The sequence below is a fragment of the Strongylocentrotus purpuratus genome, unplaced genomic scaffold (genome assembly GCF_000002235.5).
Source record: "Strongylocentrotus purpuratus isolate Spur 01 unplaced genomic scaffold, Spur_5.0 spur5_scaffold_7, whole genome shotgun sequence".
In the NCBI taxonomy this organism is placed as follows: Eukaryota; Metazoa; Echinodermata; class Echinoidea; order Camarodonta; family Strongylocentrotidae; genus Strongylocentrotus; species Strongylocentrotus purpuratus.
This window is the reverse complement of record NW_022145613.1, coordinates 35,293,908-35,313,900: the sequence shown is the minus strand read 5'-3', so window position 1 is coordinate 35,313,900 and position 19,993 is coordinate 35,293,908. Positions and strand designations below refer to the sequence as shown.

Genomic DNA, 19,993 nt, shown 5'->3' with positions numbered 1-19,993 from the left:
CTCATATGCAGTAGTAATAAAATAACAATGAAATAAAGATTGAAAATAGTTCAAAATAGTATTGTCTACCATCTTTAGGCTGCAACAATCATCACAGGCAAGTATGCTCAGAATTTTGTTTTTTTAATTTCTGTATAACATTTTATGGACTATTAGACCTGAGAATAGTTAAGGTTTAACTGCTGACAAATGTTTACAACTGAAATCCATGGTAACAGGATGATTGAATTGACAATTGTAATATTTATTACAGAAAAGAGCCCTTCGTATATGTTCATTTTCTTGGAGACAAGCCCATACTAAAGAATTATTTGTTAAATTTAATGTTCTCACTGTGTTTCAACTCAACTCTTACTACTGTTCAATATTACTTTTTAAACATAAGCAGAATATGCTCCATAAATCATTATCATCAATGCTCACTTCTAATACAACTGTTCATGACCATAATACAAGAAGCAGAAATAAGTATCATCTATGGACTGTTAATAAAAATTACTCACTATTTTCTTTTAGACATCATGCTCCTGTTATCTGGAATAATCTGCCACTTGAAATAAAATCACTTAACTCAATGAATATCTTTAAAAGAAAACTCAAATCGTACTTAATCACAAGTGTGTGAAATTTTAAATTATTGATTTTACTGTCTTGTATTGTCCTGTGGTGGGTTTGTGCGGTTATGTATTTTTTAAATAAATTATGTCATATTTTCATAATTGTTTATTCCTTTATAGTACTTTATTATCTTTTATTTTTTAAAATATTATATTGAATGTTCAATGAAACGTATTTTACCTTCATCAAGGGTGGTCGTCTCGACAAATCCACATGGTTTTTTATGGCCACCCAATTCCAATAATCTTATATTGTTATCTGATGTATCACTTTATAGTTTTATAATTTTACCTTATTTTGTATTATTGATCGACTTATACTCTTATTCTATCATGATTGTATTCTGTTTTGTATATTTTATTGGAATTGAATAAACTGAACTTGAACTTGAACTTGACACTAAATTCATCCAATTGTCAATATCACATGACAGGAACGGAATCGAAAGGTAAATCTTATATTGCAGCACAATTTAAAAACAGAAGTAATCTAGAGAAGTGTTCTAAGAGAAAAATGGTGGCCTTTGGACAATTGGGACTGCTACAAAGTTTACAAAATCGAAAAACAGTAATATTATATGAGAGAAAAAAGATGGCATGTCAGAAATCAGGATTGCCACAAAATTTCTTGTTGTTTCATGGGGATATCCTAATGTCATAGTTGGCATAAAGAGCTATTTTTCAAATCTAGTTTTACTTTACTTATCCAGCATGACATACTACGACTGCTAATTCTAAAAATTTGTGCATCTTCATTAAACATGAGGTTTACATTTACTATCAAATCAAATTTGCAAATATAAACAGTGACAAATTCCATAAACAAAATTTCAGATAACAATGTAAACGTGGATATAACCATATAATATATGTAATACAAAATAATCTTTAATTTTGCTCCTTTATATGTATGTAACATTTCTTGCTTTTGAAACACAGGTGACACTAAAGCTAAATGAATATATAGAAAGTTAATAGCTTAATTGGATGCCTCAAGTACAACTGGCATATATATTTCATCAAGATGGGTATCACAAATAAATTTCAAACTTAATTGAACATGAAATCAATTGCATTTATCATAACAAAATGAGTAGTAAAATAATTAGTAAAGTACTATTTGATAACAAATACAGTTGGAAATATACAGTATTTAACATTTTGTAAATGAATTATGCTTATGCATTGTCTTTGGAATGTACTTCTTTTAATTTGTACAGGAATGTCATTCATAGTATTTTTTTCTTCAAAGTAAATATCAGATCAGCTAACAAATATGTTCTAAATTTCTCAAATAAAATAGTACCGGACACAATGTTTCCAGTTTATGCTATGAACCTATAAGTGTTACAAGAGATATATGATGGACCAAGTCTTAATATTTATATTCAACTTTCACCAAAAAATGTATAATTTTATGTTAAAATGTTTTATGTTAAAATGATGATTCGGTTAGATCTAAGATGGATTTCGGAGTTACCAAGGCTAAACTAAGTACATGTAAACTTTTCAAAATGTCTTAAACTCCAATTATCACCAGAATCCTCAAATGTATCTTATCCCGGTGAAGTTTTAATGTATTTATGCCCTCTAATGCTCACATAACCAAATCTAGGGAATGTCATATTGTTTTCAACCCACAGCTTACAATTTGATTTGATATAATCACACAGATTTCATTAACTCCAGCATGAGTTATCTTAGACTTAGCTTTCAATTAGTTCAGAAAAGTGGTCAGGATTTCATTTTTCAAAATGTGGAACATATTTGTCTACTGCAGCTCAGGCCCTCCTTCACTCCTCGTCTTCCGAAGCTTCGACGCCCGCTTCAACGTCGGCCTTCACTGACTTTGTGCTCGCTTTCTTCTGGGGGGCGGCGTAGGTGGGTTCGGTGGTGGTGGTAGGGGTAGAGAAGCTGGTGGTAGCTACCTCAGTGGCTTTGCCGTTGGTCTGGGGGGGAGTGGGAGAGGGCGGGGCTGTTTTCTTGATGTCCGTCTCATCTTCTACACCTGATTGAAAGTAGACATTTTCGTTGTAGGTGCTGTTTCTACTGGAGGAAAATGGGGAGGAGGGTGCAGGGAGGAGGGTGAGGTGAAAGCAGGAAGAAAGGAGAAGCAAGAGAAAGAGAATGGGAGAGTGAGAGAAAGCAAGAGGTAGATAGATAGATAGATAGATAGAGAGAGGGAGAGAGAGAGAGAGAGAGAGAGAGAGAGAGAGAGAGATAGAGGAGACATAAGTGAAGGCAGAGGGACAGCAAAGAATAACGATAAATTAAAAAAAAGGAACGGATCAAAGGGATATTTCAATAAAAGAAAGATTAACAGGGAGGGAAATGGAAGGAGGTGGAGTAGAGCAAAGTGAGAGAAACAGAGAGAAATTTGATTATTAGATTTCAGATGCTTTCATTTTGATTCATAGTAAAAAAAATCATTTTCAAAATTCATTTTTTTATTTGATTTCCCTATCTTGTACAGGAACAATATTGTCCATGACGAACAGCCCTACATCATGAGGTAGGTTAGTTTATACAAACTCACATATGGAGTCACATGCACAATATATGTACATCAGAAACAAACAGATGTTATCTTCCAGAAGCTTAGTTGGCATAATGTAGGTTTTTTTTCTAAAGAATTTATCATTTAGTATTTGTGATCAATGTAGCATGGATTTCACTAAAATTTCTGGATTATTCACAGCACACAAAGCTTAACAAGTGGTGGAAGCTAAATGCAAATTATGATTTTCTAAATTAAAATCTAGAAAGCAAATTTATGATTATTTCACAAAATAAATTATGGTATATGCCATGCCACTAACTACAATTTTTATTTCTTTTTTGGTCTTTTCCCACATGATGTTTGTGAAGAAAGAAAAAAAATCATTTATTGTGATTTAACAATATTTGATAATGACAGGTTGGTTCATTGAACTTTAAGCCTTAGTATTATATTAAACTTCAATCTCTCATGACTCAACCAGTATTAGGGTATGTAACAATTTATTTTCCAATTTTGAAATATTTCTCACCTCTTTTCATTGTTTTGAGAGTCAACGGAAGTAGCAACTGTTCCGTGAAGAATGCAGATAAAAAAGAAAAAGTAAACGAAGAACAAAAATTACAAAAGAGAGAAAATGTTTTCAACACCTATATTTTGCATTAAAGTGGAGGATTTCCTTAAAGATGGTGTATCCCTTTTGGCGCCAACATCAAATTCTGTAGAACTATGCAGGAATTATGAATATGTCACGTATGTCCTATCTGTAAAATTTAAACATTAGCAGTGGGGTATTCAAATTATACAAGGAAACACGTTTAATTTGTAGACTTCATTGTCAGACACTATTGACTGACTGACTGACTGACTGACTTCTTTTTTCTTTGATAATAAAATACATAAAATGAGCTGTAAAGGGTACATGAGCATTTGTACACATCAATAACCCACTTCTTGTAATGGCTAAAATCTTTGCGCAGCACAAAATGTACAACCATACGGTACAAGGGTCTGAAAGTCAGAATAAATTTTCTATGCATAATTTTTGCAACGAACGTTCGATATAATTCCACATAAAGGCAATTTCCAGTTCTAATCTTTTCAGTGTATTTTTTAGGATTCACACAATTTTTTTTTTTCAGCCTGCAAAAGGGGACACATCATCTTTAATCTAGGCCTGCAGAAATGTCACTAAACTGTAAACTACAAACAGGATGAATGAAAGGCTATCATCATAACAACCCATGGTATGCAGCAAGTGATGGCAGCATGTAACAGTTGCAAGTCCTGCCTGTGGTGATGGTAATAAGAGTACAGTGCCTTCAAGGGTATGAATACAGTGACATGATTTTGAACCCAGGACCTCAAAGTTCAAGATCTCTGCTCTAACCACTGGGCTTCATCACCGTTAGGGTATAAAGTGTTACTACCCGCTTTTCTGGGTCTCCAAATGTAGCACACACACACAACAAAATATATTTGTATAGTTCATGATTTAAAGCATCCAATATCAGCAGTATGTAGTAGAGCATGTTGAGGTAAACTTTGTTTTCTAAGGCCGTGTTCAGATATGTTGTGGCAGAACCGTAGCATTTTTTTATGATGTTAAGTGTTCCATACGTCACAGTTCTGCATCTTATGCCAAAAAAATCAGTGAATACGCGCACTACCTTTGTTGTGAGCATTTGCTATTCATTTACACTTGCTGTGGTTTATACCGCTTCATATCTGAATCCGCTTTCAATAACAAGGTTCTGTAGTTTTAATGAAACGCTTTGAACATAACTCTCAGCAATCACAGAAGCTTTCAGCGTGAGTACAGGCATCGGATGTAGGACCCATGTGTACATGTTCAACACCACAATAAATGGGGTCCACCTGTCCAGAAAGGCAATATTTTTTCCTTAAAGATAAATTTGCATGCCTCCTAAAGGTGGTATTTACTTTATAGGTGTGAATTTAGCAATATGAAAAAGCAATTTTTTTAGGTACATGTAATGTGCTATTTCTACTGCTATAATATCACTGACGACAAGGCACTGTAATGATGATAAAATTGGGAGCAGTATTTCTGAACATGACATTATCTACAATACATGGGAAAGCTACAGGTACTTTTATTTCTGCAGGGTTCATAGTGTAATTTATAATGATGAAATGACAGCTCTCCCTCTGGAATTTTAATTAATTCATTTTAAAGTTGTTTTCAACAAAACAGTACATGTATCTTTGTAAAATACAGGTACTCTTACCAGTACTCCGAGATGCATGGGTGATTCAAGTAGACCAAATGACCATCAACCATTTAACTATTGCAATCATATCTTATAAGTCACACTTTTATGACGGCAATGGAGTATAAAGCACCGAAAAGATAGAATGCTTGGAAAAGCAATGGATTGACAACTTACCATTTGGCACCATCTGCAGGGAGTCCATGGAGGGGGTCTTCATCTTGTCATCTCTGTATCACATGAAACAAAACAAAAATAAGAGAGTCAGAATAACAATAAAGGGATTGGGTAACTTTGTCTCAGATTCTGAAACAAAATCCTGGATTTAGCTCATGGTGCAATGATAATTATAAACCTTTAGGTCAGTCAGGAACCCCATGACATTTACAAGCCGTTCGCCTGTCTGATTATCAAGATATTTATGATTAAAAATTGAAATCCAATTTTGCGTTTTCCTAAAGGTTTTCATAACAATACAGTCTATTGGGGAGAACGAGTATGGTAAAACCGGTCACTCACAGATTTTTACTTTTTTGAGACACTAAATGATCATTTTGAAGCGCAATTTGTTTAGGGCTTCAATATTACACCATATCACAGACACTGATAACACGTAGGACCATGCATCTCAGATTTAACATTGTTAAACGATGCCTTGAACTCATAATCAAATCCATAGGGTGTGTAGTTAATATAGTTGGGTGTCCCCCTCTGTAAAACCATAACTAACTGCCTAAGAGCTTTAAAAGGTCAATAAATGTGTTGATGCAACTGAAAATTTCATTGGTTTGTTCGCAGGAGTAATAGAATGGCAACTGTTCTTGGTGTGTTTACATAACAGAAACAAAGCAGAATGAAATAAGCTGCATGAATTTCAGTTTAATATGATGAAGAGACATAGTTTGTAACTTAATTAAGTCACGTAGTATTCAACTTTAGGACAGAGCAAGAACATGTTTTTTTTTCTTCTTTCTCTTAAAACAAGAGTCTAAGTTGGACCAATCAGGTTCCATTTGCAATTCATTGGTTAATGCTATCCTTCCTTTTCATAATCTGTCTCACAAGTATTGCATAGCATTTTAAATCTTATTTCAATACATTACACATACTGAACGGAGGCAAAATACATTTGAGGGCTACTGCTGGCACTATTAAAGCCCATGTACATTTTTGGTAAGGCCCCCAAAACTTTTTGTCCAATTTCTTTCATTTTAGTTGATCAATGCCAAGGTATAAATTCTGAGCTGCTGTGAAGTATTTTTTTGCTCTTTATGTGCAATATTGAACAAACAAGAGATGAAAAACAGTTTACATGTATGACCCAGCATAAAATTCTCTAATCCAATTAAGATATCTATTTTAAATTTATCAGAAATCATGGACAGAACATCAACATCTATTGACAAGTGGAACATTACAAGGACATATCCAACAAGCAGCAATTCAATAACTTTTGTAGTTACCAAGGCAGGATATTATCATCAGATTCAGATTTTATTGTTCATGTTAAAAAACACATAAATTTGGCCTCCACTGACAGAAGATAGCAATGAATAACATACTGTAAGAATACATAAATGTGCACAAAACAAATACATCTTTTAGATAAGCAAACAGTTGAATACATTCTGACAAAAGTAAGAGGAGATAGCAGAGTAAGATGAGAAAAGGAATGAAGGAAGCTGAACAAGAAAAGACAGGAATGTAGGTAAGGGGAAGAGAAAATGAAAACCGCTTGCATAACACGTTATTATGACTCCAAACATCTGCTTTACTAAAGGTTAAAGGAAAGAAGGCAGCGGCCCCCACTTGCAAACATATACAAATTCTGCAAGGCTCCACCTGCAGACCCCCTCCAGCGCAAGCACGCCCCAGCAAAATCAAAAGCCAATCAGGCAAGAAGCCTGGCAATGAGAAGCAAACACATCCCTTCTATTCTCTCTGAATTAAATTACGCGTCGGCCAGACAATTGTCCTTGAAAATCGTTCATGATGAAATTTATATAGGTCTATAGCAAAGCGTGAAATAGATATTAAACTGAGTTCCTAAATTACTGTTGCAGGCACAACATTTAAGCATTTAACAGAGACAAAACATGAGCAAACAATGATGATGATGAGCATCTATTTTTTTTGATGAAAGTCTTTATTTTTTTTACTCACTTGAGAGTATTTATCTTGTATGAATTTGACCTAAATGCAGGAAGATTTCAAACTTTGCTATTAAATAAATTTCATCTTTGCTATTTATAAATTTCATCATAAATGAATCGAAGGGGCATTTGCATTCAAGAAGTTTCAATTAATTCTATTTCTCATTCCCATATAACAAAGATAACACCAAAACCTGTTCATAATGGCCACTTAGCTGGATAGGCCAGCAGGCAAGCAATGACTACCGGTAGTATCCTGATGCCATCAAACCTGCTCAGAAAGGCCATCTATCCCTTTATATTTGTGGTCTCCCCACATGGAACTTTGGTAGGATTTTGTCGCTAGCCCTTTCAGTACTCATGAAGCTCGTATCTCTTGGACAATAAAATCCACTGTGGCCACTTATTGTAAACTTGGTGTCGCCATAAGAGCTAGAATATCTCTAATCCTATCCCTTTCTTTAGGTACCTTATGTACAGACTTTGGCAATTCTATCATGCTAAAATTCCTATGTTTTAACTCCTTTTCAACCCTTTTACTACCCCCCCCCCCCCAGCAATGTGCTATTATTAGACTAAGTAGTGATGTGAATGAAATATGGATTGGAAAATAAAACAGGATGATTCATATGAAACTAATGTACTACAGCAGGTTGGAATTGCAATACAGCCATATGGCTGATCCTGGAATTGAAAGACTATTATCTGATAAGTTAATATAAATAGTGATTGCAAATGTATCAAGATTTGAACAGGGGAGTGTTTCACAAAACTTGTCATCAGTGACAAATGTCAGTTTTTGTTATAAGCTACTGAAATCCTTGCTTCTGATTGGTTGATCAGCAGATTTGTCACTGATTTTTGTAATTTTTCATTGAAAAAAGGCTTTGTGAAACACCCCTAGGTCTATTCATTGTTGGCTAGCTCTTTTTTTTTCATGTTTAGATTATCAAGGGGTTGGTTGGTACAGGGTATATACTTACGATTTAGTGCAGTCTCTGATGAGCACGATACACAGTAGCAGGAAGCAGACTCCCAGAAGAGCAATGACGGCAATAACCCACGGCTCGTTGATGGCCGACGTGCCCTTAGGTCTCATGATGTAATCAAAGCTAGGTCCACCTTCCTCGATCGGACCCTCGTATTCCACAAGGAAGTCCTCCAGCTGCTCGCTGGTCAGAGCGGCAGTGTTGCCCATGGGGTCGTTGGGGTCACTGACCCAGAAGGTCACCTCGACACCATCGCTGACCTCCACCACGCTGGTGATGATGATATTGTCAGTGCTGATGGTCAAGTGAGATAGAAATATAATGTAGATATTGTACATTTAAAGGATGTATAATTGAAATGAAATGAAAATTACAATTACTAATACAATTCAACTTCTCTTCCTCAAGAAACCTAGTAGGCCTAGCTAACCACTTAATTTTTTCTGAATTCTGGAATCTGAACTCCACAAACTAACAATGCAAAATGTTGATTTTTATTTTTTTGAATTGTATAACATATACTTCAAGAGTAAAGAATAAATAATAGTATGTTATATTTAAAACAAAAAGACAACATGACAAAATGATTAACAAAATTGCTTCTTTACATGAGTTGGTTCAATGATAAACAGAAGTGTTTTTTACGTGAATTGGTTCCCATCGACATCAGCCAGACAGTTTTCTTGTGCAGCCATGCAGAAGACATTGAGCTGCTCTGCAACACTTGAAGCAAACATGTCATAGTCTTCGGGCGTAAGCTGAAAAACGAAAATATATTTTGAATGTCAATACCTGGATTTGAAAGGGGCGGTAGCATGCGAATTACTCGTTGTTGCCATCTACGTTTTCTGTTAGACAACTGCACGTAAACGAATGGACTTGACTAACTGAGTCAGCGCACGCTAGCGTTTGCGAAACAGACCGAAGTTCTTCTCATGTTTCAGTTCCACGTATGTTGCATGCACGTGAATACGTAGGCGTACTGCGGTCGCGTCGTCCGTAGTCATATTATACCAGATTGGTCTTGAGTCAGGCCACATGAAAGACACGAAGTCTCGTAATGCTACAGCCCCTTTAAGTTAGGCTTCAAAACCCATTTTTTTTCAAGCAAATGTGTAGTCCATGACTATTGGAGGAGTGGGCACATTTGAATGCTTGAAAAATGGTGCCATTACAAGTGCTGTGGATCATTATCATCATCATTTTGGAAGACAATTTATATATACAATAAATAGCACATCATGTATTGTCAAGGTGAACTTACATTTACCAAGGATATTTTTAATCCTTCATCCAGTGTATCAAATAAATATTATTTGTATTCATGGTATTTATAAAAAATCTGGTTTTGATGTACAAATATAAAAAATGTGACTTACTGTCTCTGAGGTTTGATCTACCAGTAGAATGGTCACACTACCTATCAGCTCTCCATCCTTCTCAACTGAAAGATAACAAAAAGAGGAATATTTGAAAACAGAACTTTTTACAATGATTTTAGAGATACATGTAGGACTAAGAACAAAGTCCTACATTTAGAACGAGGTTTTAAATAAAAATCAACCGAAGAATGTCAACATACACGGAATGTAAAATTTTCGACAATGCAGTCATTTCATACCAAACTAACATATTTGTACAGTGAACAGTCACAGGTTTTATCTGACAAACAGGAAAATTAATTCTTAAAACTTTTATTCCAGGGACTTCTTATATTGCAAGTGAACACCAAGAGGGCCATCTTTCATTTCATCATCATTATAATTAAAGCTGATTGAGAGAATGCCTTGGTATAAGAGTTCATTGACTTAATCAAGAGGTTGAGGTTTATAAGCTATGTCTGATGTGCAATGTACTTTGATGGAACATAGGGCATTTCATCAACTCATTTGTAGTAAAATGTGATCTGGCAGGATTTATTTCTTAAAGATACCGTGGACTGATAACTGCTTAAGCTAAAGTCTGTGTTGTGACTTCCTAAGCACTTTATACATGCATTGGGTTTGCTGAGCAATATCATCAGGATGGTTTGGATAATATAGAGATGAATTCCATGACACATCCCAATCTAATTAACTGTGACAGTTTCAGTGTCATGTATGACCCTGCGATCTGCAAAAGGGCATCCTTTGGCGATCGAAAAACTGACAGCTAGCTTCAGTTTTCCAGTACACATCCAAGGAACATGTCTGGGCTTTGACTCCAAAACTGTCACACAGGTAATCAAATCTGGATGTATCACTGAACTCATTTCTAAACGCAGAGAGATGTTTTTTTTTATGTTTAGAGATGTGCTTTACAACACAAGATTATTATCACCTGAGCCATCTATACACAGATTTAGGCCAACTTGGTTTCACTTGGTCACAACATGGCGTATATTCATTTGTTTTGTGCTTGCCTAACAAACCAGTAGTCGCCATATTGTGTCCAACTCGAACCGGGTTGGCCAAACTCTGTGTATAGACGGCTCTGATTACGAAGCTCTGCTGCCCTCACCTGTCTTAGACTCGTAAGAGAGTTGGAAGCCCGTAGCGGTCATTGATTCATCACTCATGAACCTCATCCAGGCCTGGTGTGACTTGGTTACCAGGGTTCCCTCAGGGAAGCTATCACCGGTCAAGGTCACGACAACGTTCTCATCAACAACAGCACCAGATCCAATGATCAGGAAATCATGCCTGTGGAAAGATTTCAGAAATGTAATCCAAAATTTGATGGAATTAAAGTACTAATCGTTCATTTGGTCATTTGTTTTTCGTTGGTGTGAATTGAGATCAAATGAATTTTTAAAAAGTAAAAAAGAAAATTGTCACAAAAACTTTTTTTTTGTGCTATCAGAGTTTAGTTTACCTCTTATTATAACTTGTCAAGTTGTAAGAGGGAAATAATGCCGATAATGATGAAATAGCAAAGAATTTAGGAGTATCATGGGTACCACCAATTCAATGGAAATTTGTATAAAAAAAGATCCCCCGTCAGTACTAAAAGGTGGCTCTTTTTTTTGGAAGAGCCCCCGTTGACAAAAAATTAATTTGAGCCCTGGACCCATTCAAAGGACATGAAGACTCATTTCTTAATTCCACAAAAATCTACATTCTAATTAACATGAATAATGAATCCCTACAAGTTTGGGCTTGCCAGGTAATTGGTCGATCATTGTGGTAGAGTCCTTCATGTACATGCAAGGTAGAAATATATGCTCCATTTAAAGGACATATGTAGACTCATTTCTGAATTCCACAAGAATCTACATTCCAATTAAAGGTAAAGACCAGTTATGGTCATGCGATTGCATTGTGAAAGAAACGTTGTGGATTCGATCAGAAAAGGTTGATCATCTAGCATCTAGCATCTGCAAGGTTCTGGAATCATCAAAATGATAAGAAATTTGGCCCATTCTTTGTAAAGTTATAAGCACTATACACAGAAAGATGTATATGGGAATACCCTACATGTATATCTCTCACAGACCTTGAGAGAAACAAATTTACCAAATATATGAATTAGTAGGTAGTTTCCTGGCAAATTTTTTATCATCATGTATTAGTCAAAACATATTCTTTCACATGATTGGTAATGAGAGCTTCCATTTGATTTTTTGAAATTGGGGCGTTTCCAATACTGGTCTTTACCTTTAACATGAATAATGAATCCCTACAAGTTTGGGCTTGCCAGGTAATTGGTCGATCATTGTGGTAGAGTCATTCATGTACATGTAAGGTAGAAATACATGTATAGGCCCCATTTAAAGGACATATGTAGACTCATTTCTCAATTCCACAAGAATCTACATTCCAATTAACATGAATAATGAATCCCTACAAATCAGGGTTTTCCGGTTAATAGGCAGATCATGGTGAAGCCATTCAACTAACCCTTGTTCGAGGTCCAAGTTCTCTAAGCTAATCTCCACCACCATGGTGGTGTCTGGGAGCATGATGGTATATACGCAATCCTGGTTGTTGGAGTAGAGGTTAGGGTAGTTGGGCGAGATGACAGAACCAGACTCCTCAAGGAATTCAGTGATGCCGCACTCTCCGCCTGTATCAAAGAAAGGCAGGGAAAGGGTTAAGCTTGAGTTACATTGTAGCTTGGTGATGTAACATTTTCTCCTGCATCATTTGCTTCGCTCTTTCATAACAAATAATAGGGGCTAGGATTAGAGCTGCAATTGGGTTTTAGGTAAGATTTATGTCTGGGTCCAGGGTTACATTATGATCTGACTTTTGCTCCAGGCTTTCATTTTGTCAAAGATATAAGTTTAGGGATAGGATTGCGAATGATTTTTTATGATATATGAGCCTATCATGATGATTATGTCAAGACATTAAAGGTAATACAAAGTTTTGGGAAATTTTGAAAATTGGGTGGATAGTGATTTTTTACCATTTTGATATATTTGGATGCCCCTGTGGATGTATTATAAGCACTAGAAAAATTAGCCCCTAAAACACTTCTGCTTTCGAGAAAAATTGAATATTAAAATTACCGGTGCTCCTGGTAAATTTTGATAAATTACAAATAGCGCCTACGGCCGTACAATGTTAGCTGCGACCATGAAAATCTCAGAGTATGTAGTTGTGATATATAATTTCCAAACGGGAATAGCGTATCGGTCGATTTTAGTCAAGAAACATTGTTTTGTAGCTTAATTAATATCTTGACCTTGAGAGGGAGCTATACAACATAAAGAGTTTATTATTTACAATTTCAAAACTTTAGACTCGTTTTCAACCGCGACAACGATCACTTAATATTGTAGGATCGCATTTGCTTCCAATATGTTTATTTGAACCAAATTGATGACCCCATACAAAACTTTGTATTACCTTTAAAGTATAAGAATCATGACAATGTTAACAGTATGGTGTTATGTGCCTGTAGTATCTGACTCCTCTTTTCAATGTACTATGTGTACAAGAAAGTTGTAAATGATGGTTGATTCAACCCATTTGGTGCTACCAAAACTGTCATAGATTTACCTTCCAAGACTTAGATTTTCATTATTTCATGATTATTGGATAATATATCTTCCAAGGGGAATACACTTCTTTACAATGATGGTACCTGTTTCAGATTAAAAAGAAAAAAGCACACTTAGCAATTCTCGGTCCCCAAAAATTGGCATTCAAGTGGTTCAGCGATAAAGTTAGAATAAAATCCTTGGTATCAACCATCTTGGATATGAAATGTATGATTGGAGGGGTACTTTACATCAGAAAGAAGTACTTACTTGCAGGAGTATCGATGCGAGCCACTGTTCCGACTGGTGAGAGGATGTCGGATGTTGTGATAGCAGCAATATCAAAGGTATAGACTGTATTGGCCCTTAGATTCTTGACCAAGTACGAGTCCGTCTCTCCTCCGACCACGTCCAGACTATATGCCTCGTCGTCCGGTGAAACGAGTACGTAGAGGCGGTAACCTGTGACCTCACAGTTAGCGTCTGAGGGACTCCACTGGAGCTCGATGGTGTTAGGATCGATGGCTTCTCCGCGGAGACGGGTTGGGTTCTGATCGCGGGAACTCCAATCTTTGGGCAAAGAGTTTTAAAGGAAATCAAATTTTATTTAGAGAATCTTGACGCAACGCAGACAAATTTCTTCAACAGTAATTCTATATCAAAATTTTGTCTGAAAAGTTCTGTTTGGATATGTGTTCTTTAAAATGATTGGTAAATTTGGAGATGGCTAAAGATTTAATAACAAATGGTAATGAGACTACTTGCGGCCCCCAGAGGAAACAAGAGGGGACCGCAGGGCAGGTGATGATGATGACGATATTGATGATGGTGGTGGTGGTAATGATGATGATGGTGGTGGTGGTAATGATGATGATGATGGCATTGATGATGATGATGATGATGATGATGGTAATGATGGTGAAGATGGTGATGATGATGGTGGTGGTGGTGGTGGTGGTGGTGGTGGTGGTGGTGGTGGTTGTGGTGGTGGTGGTGGTGGTGGTGGTGGTGATGATGATGATGATGATGGTGGTGGTGGTGGTGGTAATGATGATGATAATGGCATTGATGATGATGATGATGACATTACTATAACTATCCACAAGTCTATTGAACCTTTTTAATTGGAACTTAATGTTCTAAAATATAGATCAATAAAAATAATAATTATGAATTTAAATGGGGATTCTTCAATAATAAATGAAGCCTGGAGTTGCTCTGGTTGAATGTTTTATTTCATATTAAAGAAGGTTGAATTGAGATTTATGTCAAAGGGAATGAATGCCCTGAGTACAGGCATCTAAAAAAGGAAACTGAACAAAGATTTTGTTTTAAGAACATTCAGCTGATTGAATCATTGTAATAAACATGCATTTCAAACACAAACACACGTTGACACCTCACCTTTAGGAGTGACCTCACAGATGTACTGGCCGGTACGTTCACACTCCCAGTCGTTCCATGTTCCAGCGTTGAGCATCTGACCGCAGTCCTGGGTACCTGTGAGGTCGTTGGGCTGACCCACGGCCCAGTTGGTCCTGGCCCAGAGAGCTGGAGCTGTACAGTCCACCCACTTCCAATCTCCCTCGGTTCCCTTATCGTAGAAACCTGTGAGTTAAAGAAATAAGAGAAGTGTTATTATTGATATAAGTGCAATTGAATATTTTGGTTCTACAACACATGATCTGGTGACAATTACTCTGCAGATGAAACATGACACCAAACAGTCTTTAAATAGCTTGAATGCTGGACCAATCACTATACCTAACCCTTCACCTAACCAAAAACTCAATTACAGTCTTAGCCCTCTTGCCTCACCAAATGTTGGATAATCAATTTATCATGTGTATATCAGGTATTCAACCTAATGGCTTAACCCTTACTGTACTGGGCTATTTCGAGCACTCTCTGACTGGGGGGGGGCCTGGGAGGCCCCCCCCTATGATCTCGGCCGTCGAATGTCCGATGAACGCGAAAATTTGCATGTTTGTAGATATTTACGTAAGGAACAAGATGGTATAATTAGTTTTTTCCTAATATGCAAATTTTTGTCGTTATAGCCTAATTAATTATGCAAAATGCTAATTTTATGCATTTTACAGAAAACTCTACATATTTGTCCGTAGACTTGTGAAGAATCTTGAAAATGTATTGAATAAATGTTTCCTTCATCTCAAATTCATGAGGTTTCATTATTTTTATGATATTTGAAAATGCATAGGTTAATTTGCATAAATTATGAATATGCAAATTACGCATTCATTAATTTAAAATCTGGAAATATACAGGGAACTAGAATCATTACAAAAATTGTCAGACTCCACTTTTGTAATGTTGAAACTCATTATTCATATGAAACTTCTTTTCTAACACAAAATAGTTATTTGATATAATTAATAATGATAATTTATGCAAATTTGATGCGATTTTCAACTATTTATTTTCTTATGTATTTCATTGTTTTTTTTTTTCTTATTATATCTATTGTTTTATTTCTAATGTATTCTTTTGTTCTGAAATACATCAAATTACTTTGAGAAACATATAAAAGCAATTTGATATCAATTCATGTCTTCACATTTCTGCTTGTACATGAATATATGCAATTATAGCACTTTTTTGATGACATGCGCGTACTAATTGTTATGTAACACCTTACAGGTATATCCGATTTCGACGAAAATGGTATCAAAATGTGCGTAAGACTTGAGGGAAAAAAGTCATGAAACGACAATTCGAAATTCTGAGCGGTTGCGGCGCGATCTCCGAAAATGTCGAGGGGGGGGCCTCCCAGGCCCCCCCCCCAGTACAGTAAGGGTTAAACACCCCCCCCCCCTACAAAAACAAAAAATTTAAAAATCCACACATTTCTTGACTGTAGAACCCGATATATCACATCAATTCAGTAGAAATAAAATAAATAATCAAATAAAATCAAAACATTAAATTACAACAAAAAAAAATTAATTTATAACAACTGAAATAACAGCATACATGTACTGTGATTCTGTGAATTTCTACCTATCCTAAAATCAAAGGAATTAACATGAAAGTAAATAATATTATCAACAATCAATAAATTACTTGTCCATATTCTTTCAGCGATCAAGCAATTACTTTTAATTAACATTTTTAGTTAAATACATGTATCAACATTAAATTTCACGAAAAAACAAAGAAAATACATGTACTTCTGTGAGAATTCCTACCTATCCAATAATCTCCCTCCACCAGAAGATTACGCAGAAAGTTGAATTCCTCTTCGGTTTCCATGACGACCAGGTCTCCATCTGGGATGGACGCGCAATCATCTCGAGCCTCATCCCAAGTCACCAGGTCCGTGACTATCTTGTAACAGCCATAGTTATAACCTACAACCCATCCTGGCTCACACAGATCTGATCCAAAAATGAACAACATTGTATTGTATGTCCTTTATTCTTTGATATCATTGGTACTTGTTCTTATCCATTTGAAGTCTGACCAGCAGATAATATCCTTCTCTCTCTCCTCTCCACTTTGCTAAAACTGTTTGCATGTATTATCTGATTGTTATACTCACTGTATGTTTTCTGATTGGTCAAATAAATAATAACAATAATCATAATAATAACAATGTTGATTTTTCTTTCAATAATGTCTCCTAGCTTTCAGTATTTAAATCTGTGCATTATGCATGTAAAGACAAAACTTAAATTGGTAATTATGGATAATAAAAAAAGGCATGGCATTGAATTAAACTGATTTGTATTCATAAGAATATTTACTTAAGTATTGGTCTGAATTAGCTTTGAATTACTAGCAAAATATCCTTATTACTTCATATTTGGGTTCAAAATATCAGGATACAACTCTTTTCAAAGCAAATTCTTATGAAATATTCTTGTATCATTCTAATACATGTAATTCAGATCCTGCACATACCATTCATAATGTAAGAATTACCAGTACTTTTTTTGCTCAAGGCAGTATGAAATCATCAAAAGTCGAAATGGAGATGTGACTTCTCTATAATAGTTATAGGATGCACAAATTCAGAAAACATGTTCACACATGCATGTCAGCATTCCAAATAAAAACTGCTATATTTTCTTGAAGTACAAAACCAGAGGAGTGTTTCACAAAATTCCTAAGCTAAACTTAACGCTAAGTTAGACTTAAAAATTATGGAGAGCCACTTGCAGCCATGAATATTCAAAAGCAAAAATTCTAGTATTTTAGACTTTTTATAAATTCCACATCAAGAACATGAAATCTCCTTGACAAAAGAAAATATGATTGATTTGAATCAACATTTTATGCCTTTTAAAATAACTTTAAAAATATATTTCCATATACATGCTAACGGCTTTCCATAATTGTTAAGTCAAACTTAGAATCTTTGTGAAACACCCCCCAGATTCACAATTTGGATATTACCATCCATGGATGGAGTCTCTACAATGGTTTCCTCAGCAGCCAGAACAGGTCCAGAAGCCAGCACGGAAGAGATGGAGAAGTTATACGCAAACCCATCCTGGAGTTCTCCGAGGGTCACTGTGGATGCATCAGCTCCTGGAACATCTACAGTGGTAGGGATGACCTCTTGAGGGGCTAGGTAGGTGATGCGGTAGGCCGTGACGTCACAGCTGAAGCGAACAGATGGGGTCCAAGATAGGGTGATGGTGTTGGGGTCGTCCGCTTCGCCACGGAAACGACTTGGGTTGGCTTGTGATGGGACGTAGCCTTGAAGGGTTTAAAGAATTTTAAAAATATAAATATATTATTCTTAAAGAAATGTAACTGTACAGAAGGAGTCCATGAAAGCATGATGGGTGAAACCATTGGAACCAGCTACCTACGCATGTGCAGACGGCCTCATCTGTTGACCAGTTCAAGAAACTACTCACGTCACATCTATTGTGCCAGAAATTACTTTATCACCAGCCTAAATATACTTGACTGATCTCTGAGAAGTGTCTAACTTTTGTTTTTAAGTTGCCCAAACATTGTGGAGCCTGTGTGCAGCGCTTTGTAACTGCAAGGAAAAGGCGCTATATCAAATATCTTTTGGATTGGATGAAGGGTCGACCGCTTCTCCACAGAACAGACTTGGGTTAGCTTGCAATGGCAGGTAGCCTTGAAGGCTAAAAGGATTTGAGAAATATGCATGTGATATATTGTGTCTACCGGTATAAAAGCAAAATGAATAATGTTAACTTGGTATTGCCTGTCTTCCTCCATAGAGATAAGGATAGAAGGTACTTGAAAACCTATGGCAGTGACTTATCGACATTTTTCCACTGATGCACAATTTTAGCTATTATGTAGCAATGTTGTTTGTTCTTTCATTATTATAAGAACAAAAGCATGCATTCTTTCATGCTACAAGCCAATTGAAATCAACTGAATTTTATAACAGAAAGCTCCTAATTGTTTAAAACTTTGACTAGAATTTTAATGAGCTCTAACTCTCTTGACAAAAGAATCCCTGGACATTAATTAAAAAGGGAAAGTTCTTGGACTTACTCTTAGGCCAGATCTCACAGATGTACATCATGGTGCGGGTACACTCCCAGTCGTTATATTCCCCAAAGTTGGTGACTTGCCCGCAGTCCTGCAGACCGTTGAGATCGTTAGGCTGTCCAGGGGCCCAGTTAGAGTAGGCAAACTCGGTATCGGCTCCACAGTCCACCCAGCTCCACTCACCCTCTCTGGCTCGGTCATAGTAACCTTCACAAATTTAGGAATAAAGATATTACAATATACCATAATTACTTACAAGGTCTGAGTGTCAGATAAAGTCTTTTCCTTTATCGATCATACTAATATAGACTGTACATTCAATTGCTATGTAATCAGACGGATGTTCCTGTCGTGGTCTAGTGGATAGGTCACCGGACTGTGGATCACATAGTTCCCTGTTCAAGTCTTGCCGCGGCACTAATCATTCCTTTGGCAACACATTAATCTTTAATTGCCACACGTTGACCCAGGGGAGGTAAATTAGTACCAGGTAGGAAGAAATGAGCATGATACTTAAAACTTGAGAAGATGTATGTGAAAAGAAATAGAGTAAAGAGTCCAAAGAATAAATTATATATTCAAATTTAGAGGAAAATGTGACAGCTCATGAACTTTATTGCATTTTAAAACATCAGAGCAATGATTCCACTCACCAATCCAGAAGTCGTTTCCAAGAGTCGCGTTCAGCAGGTACTGGTTCTCTGCAGCTGTTTCTATGACAACCAGATCACCACCATCGACAGACATACAATCATCACGAGCCTCGTCCCATGTGACAAGTGACTTGACAACCTTGTAGCAGTGCTCGCCATAGCCAAGGAACCAACCCTCAGGACATGGATCTATTAGAAAATTTGAGATAAAAACATGGAGTAACTAGGGCTTACATACTGTCGTGAGGGAGGCATGATGGCTCAGTGGGAAAGTAGTGGTCTGGTGATTTTTTGATTTTTTATTTTGTAATGATATATGTATATACATGTATATATATTCATTTTATATATTCATTTATTCATTCATTTATTTATTTAT

At 36.1% G+C, this 19,993-nt stretch overlaps 1 protein-coding gene across 2 annotated transcripts in view; it reads right to left on the bottom strand.

The window, feature by feature from the left end:
• Window positions 1–2,063: 2,063 nt before the first annotated feature.
• LOC579551 overlaps window positions 2,064–19,993 on the bottom strand; it is a 71,092-nt gene continuing 53,162 nt past the window's right edge. Inside the window, exons 52-65 of one of the 2 annotated variants that reach the window (XM_030973940.1) lie at window positions 19,615–19,803; window positions 18,965–19,168; window positions 17,876–18,181; window positions 16,666–16,854; window positions 14,861–15,064; window positions 13,727–14,026; window positions 12,369–12,534; window positions 10,990–11,171; window positions 9,870–9,934; window positions 9,136–9,248; window positions 8,485–8,784; window positions 5,526–5,578; window positions 3,647–3,683; window positions 2,064–2,663 (exon numbers count right to left, since the gene is read on the bottom strand). In XM_030973940.1, coding sequence (XP_030829800.1) covers window positions 2,411–2,663; window positions 3,647–3,683; window positions 5,526–5,578; window positions 8,485–8,784; window positions 9,136–9,248; window positions 9,870–9,934; window positions 10,990–11,171; window positions 12,369–12,534; window positions 13,727–14,026; window positions 14,861–15,064; window positions 16,666–16,854; window positions 17,876–18,181; window positions 18,965–19,168; window positions 19,615–19,803 — 2,561 coding nt within the window. In that variant the 3' untranslated portion in view covers window positions 2,064–2,410. The remainder of the gene's footprint in view (window positions 2,664–3,646; window positions 3,684–5,525; window positions 5,579–8,484; window positions 8,785–9,135; window positions 9,249–9,869; window positions 9,935–10,989; window positions 11,172–12,368; window positions 12,535–13,726; window positions 14,027–14,860; window positions 15,065–16,665; window positions 16,855–17,875; window positions 18,182–18,964; window positions 19,169–19,614; window positions 19,804–19,993) is intronic. The other variant, XM_030973941.1, reaches the window with a different exon arrangement.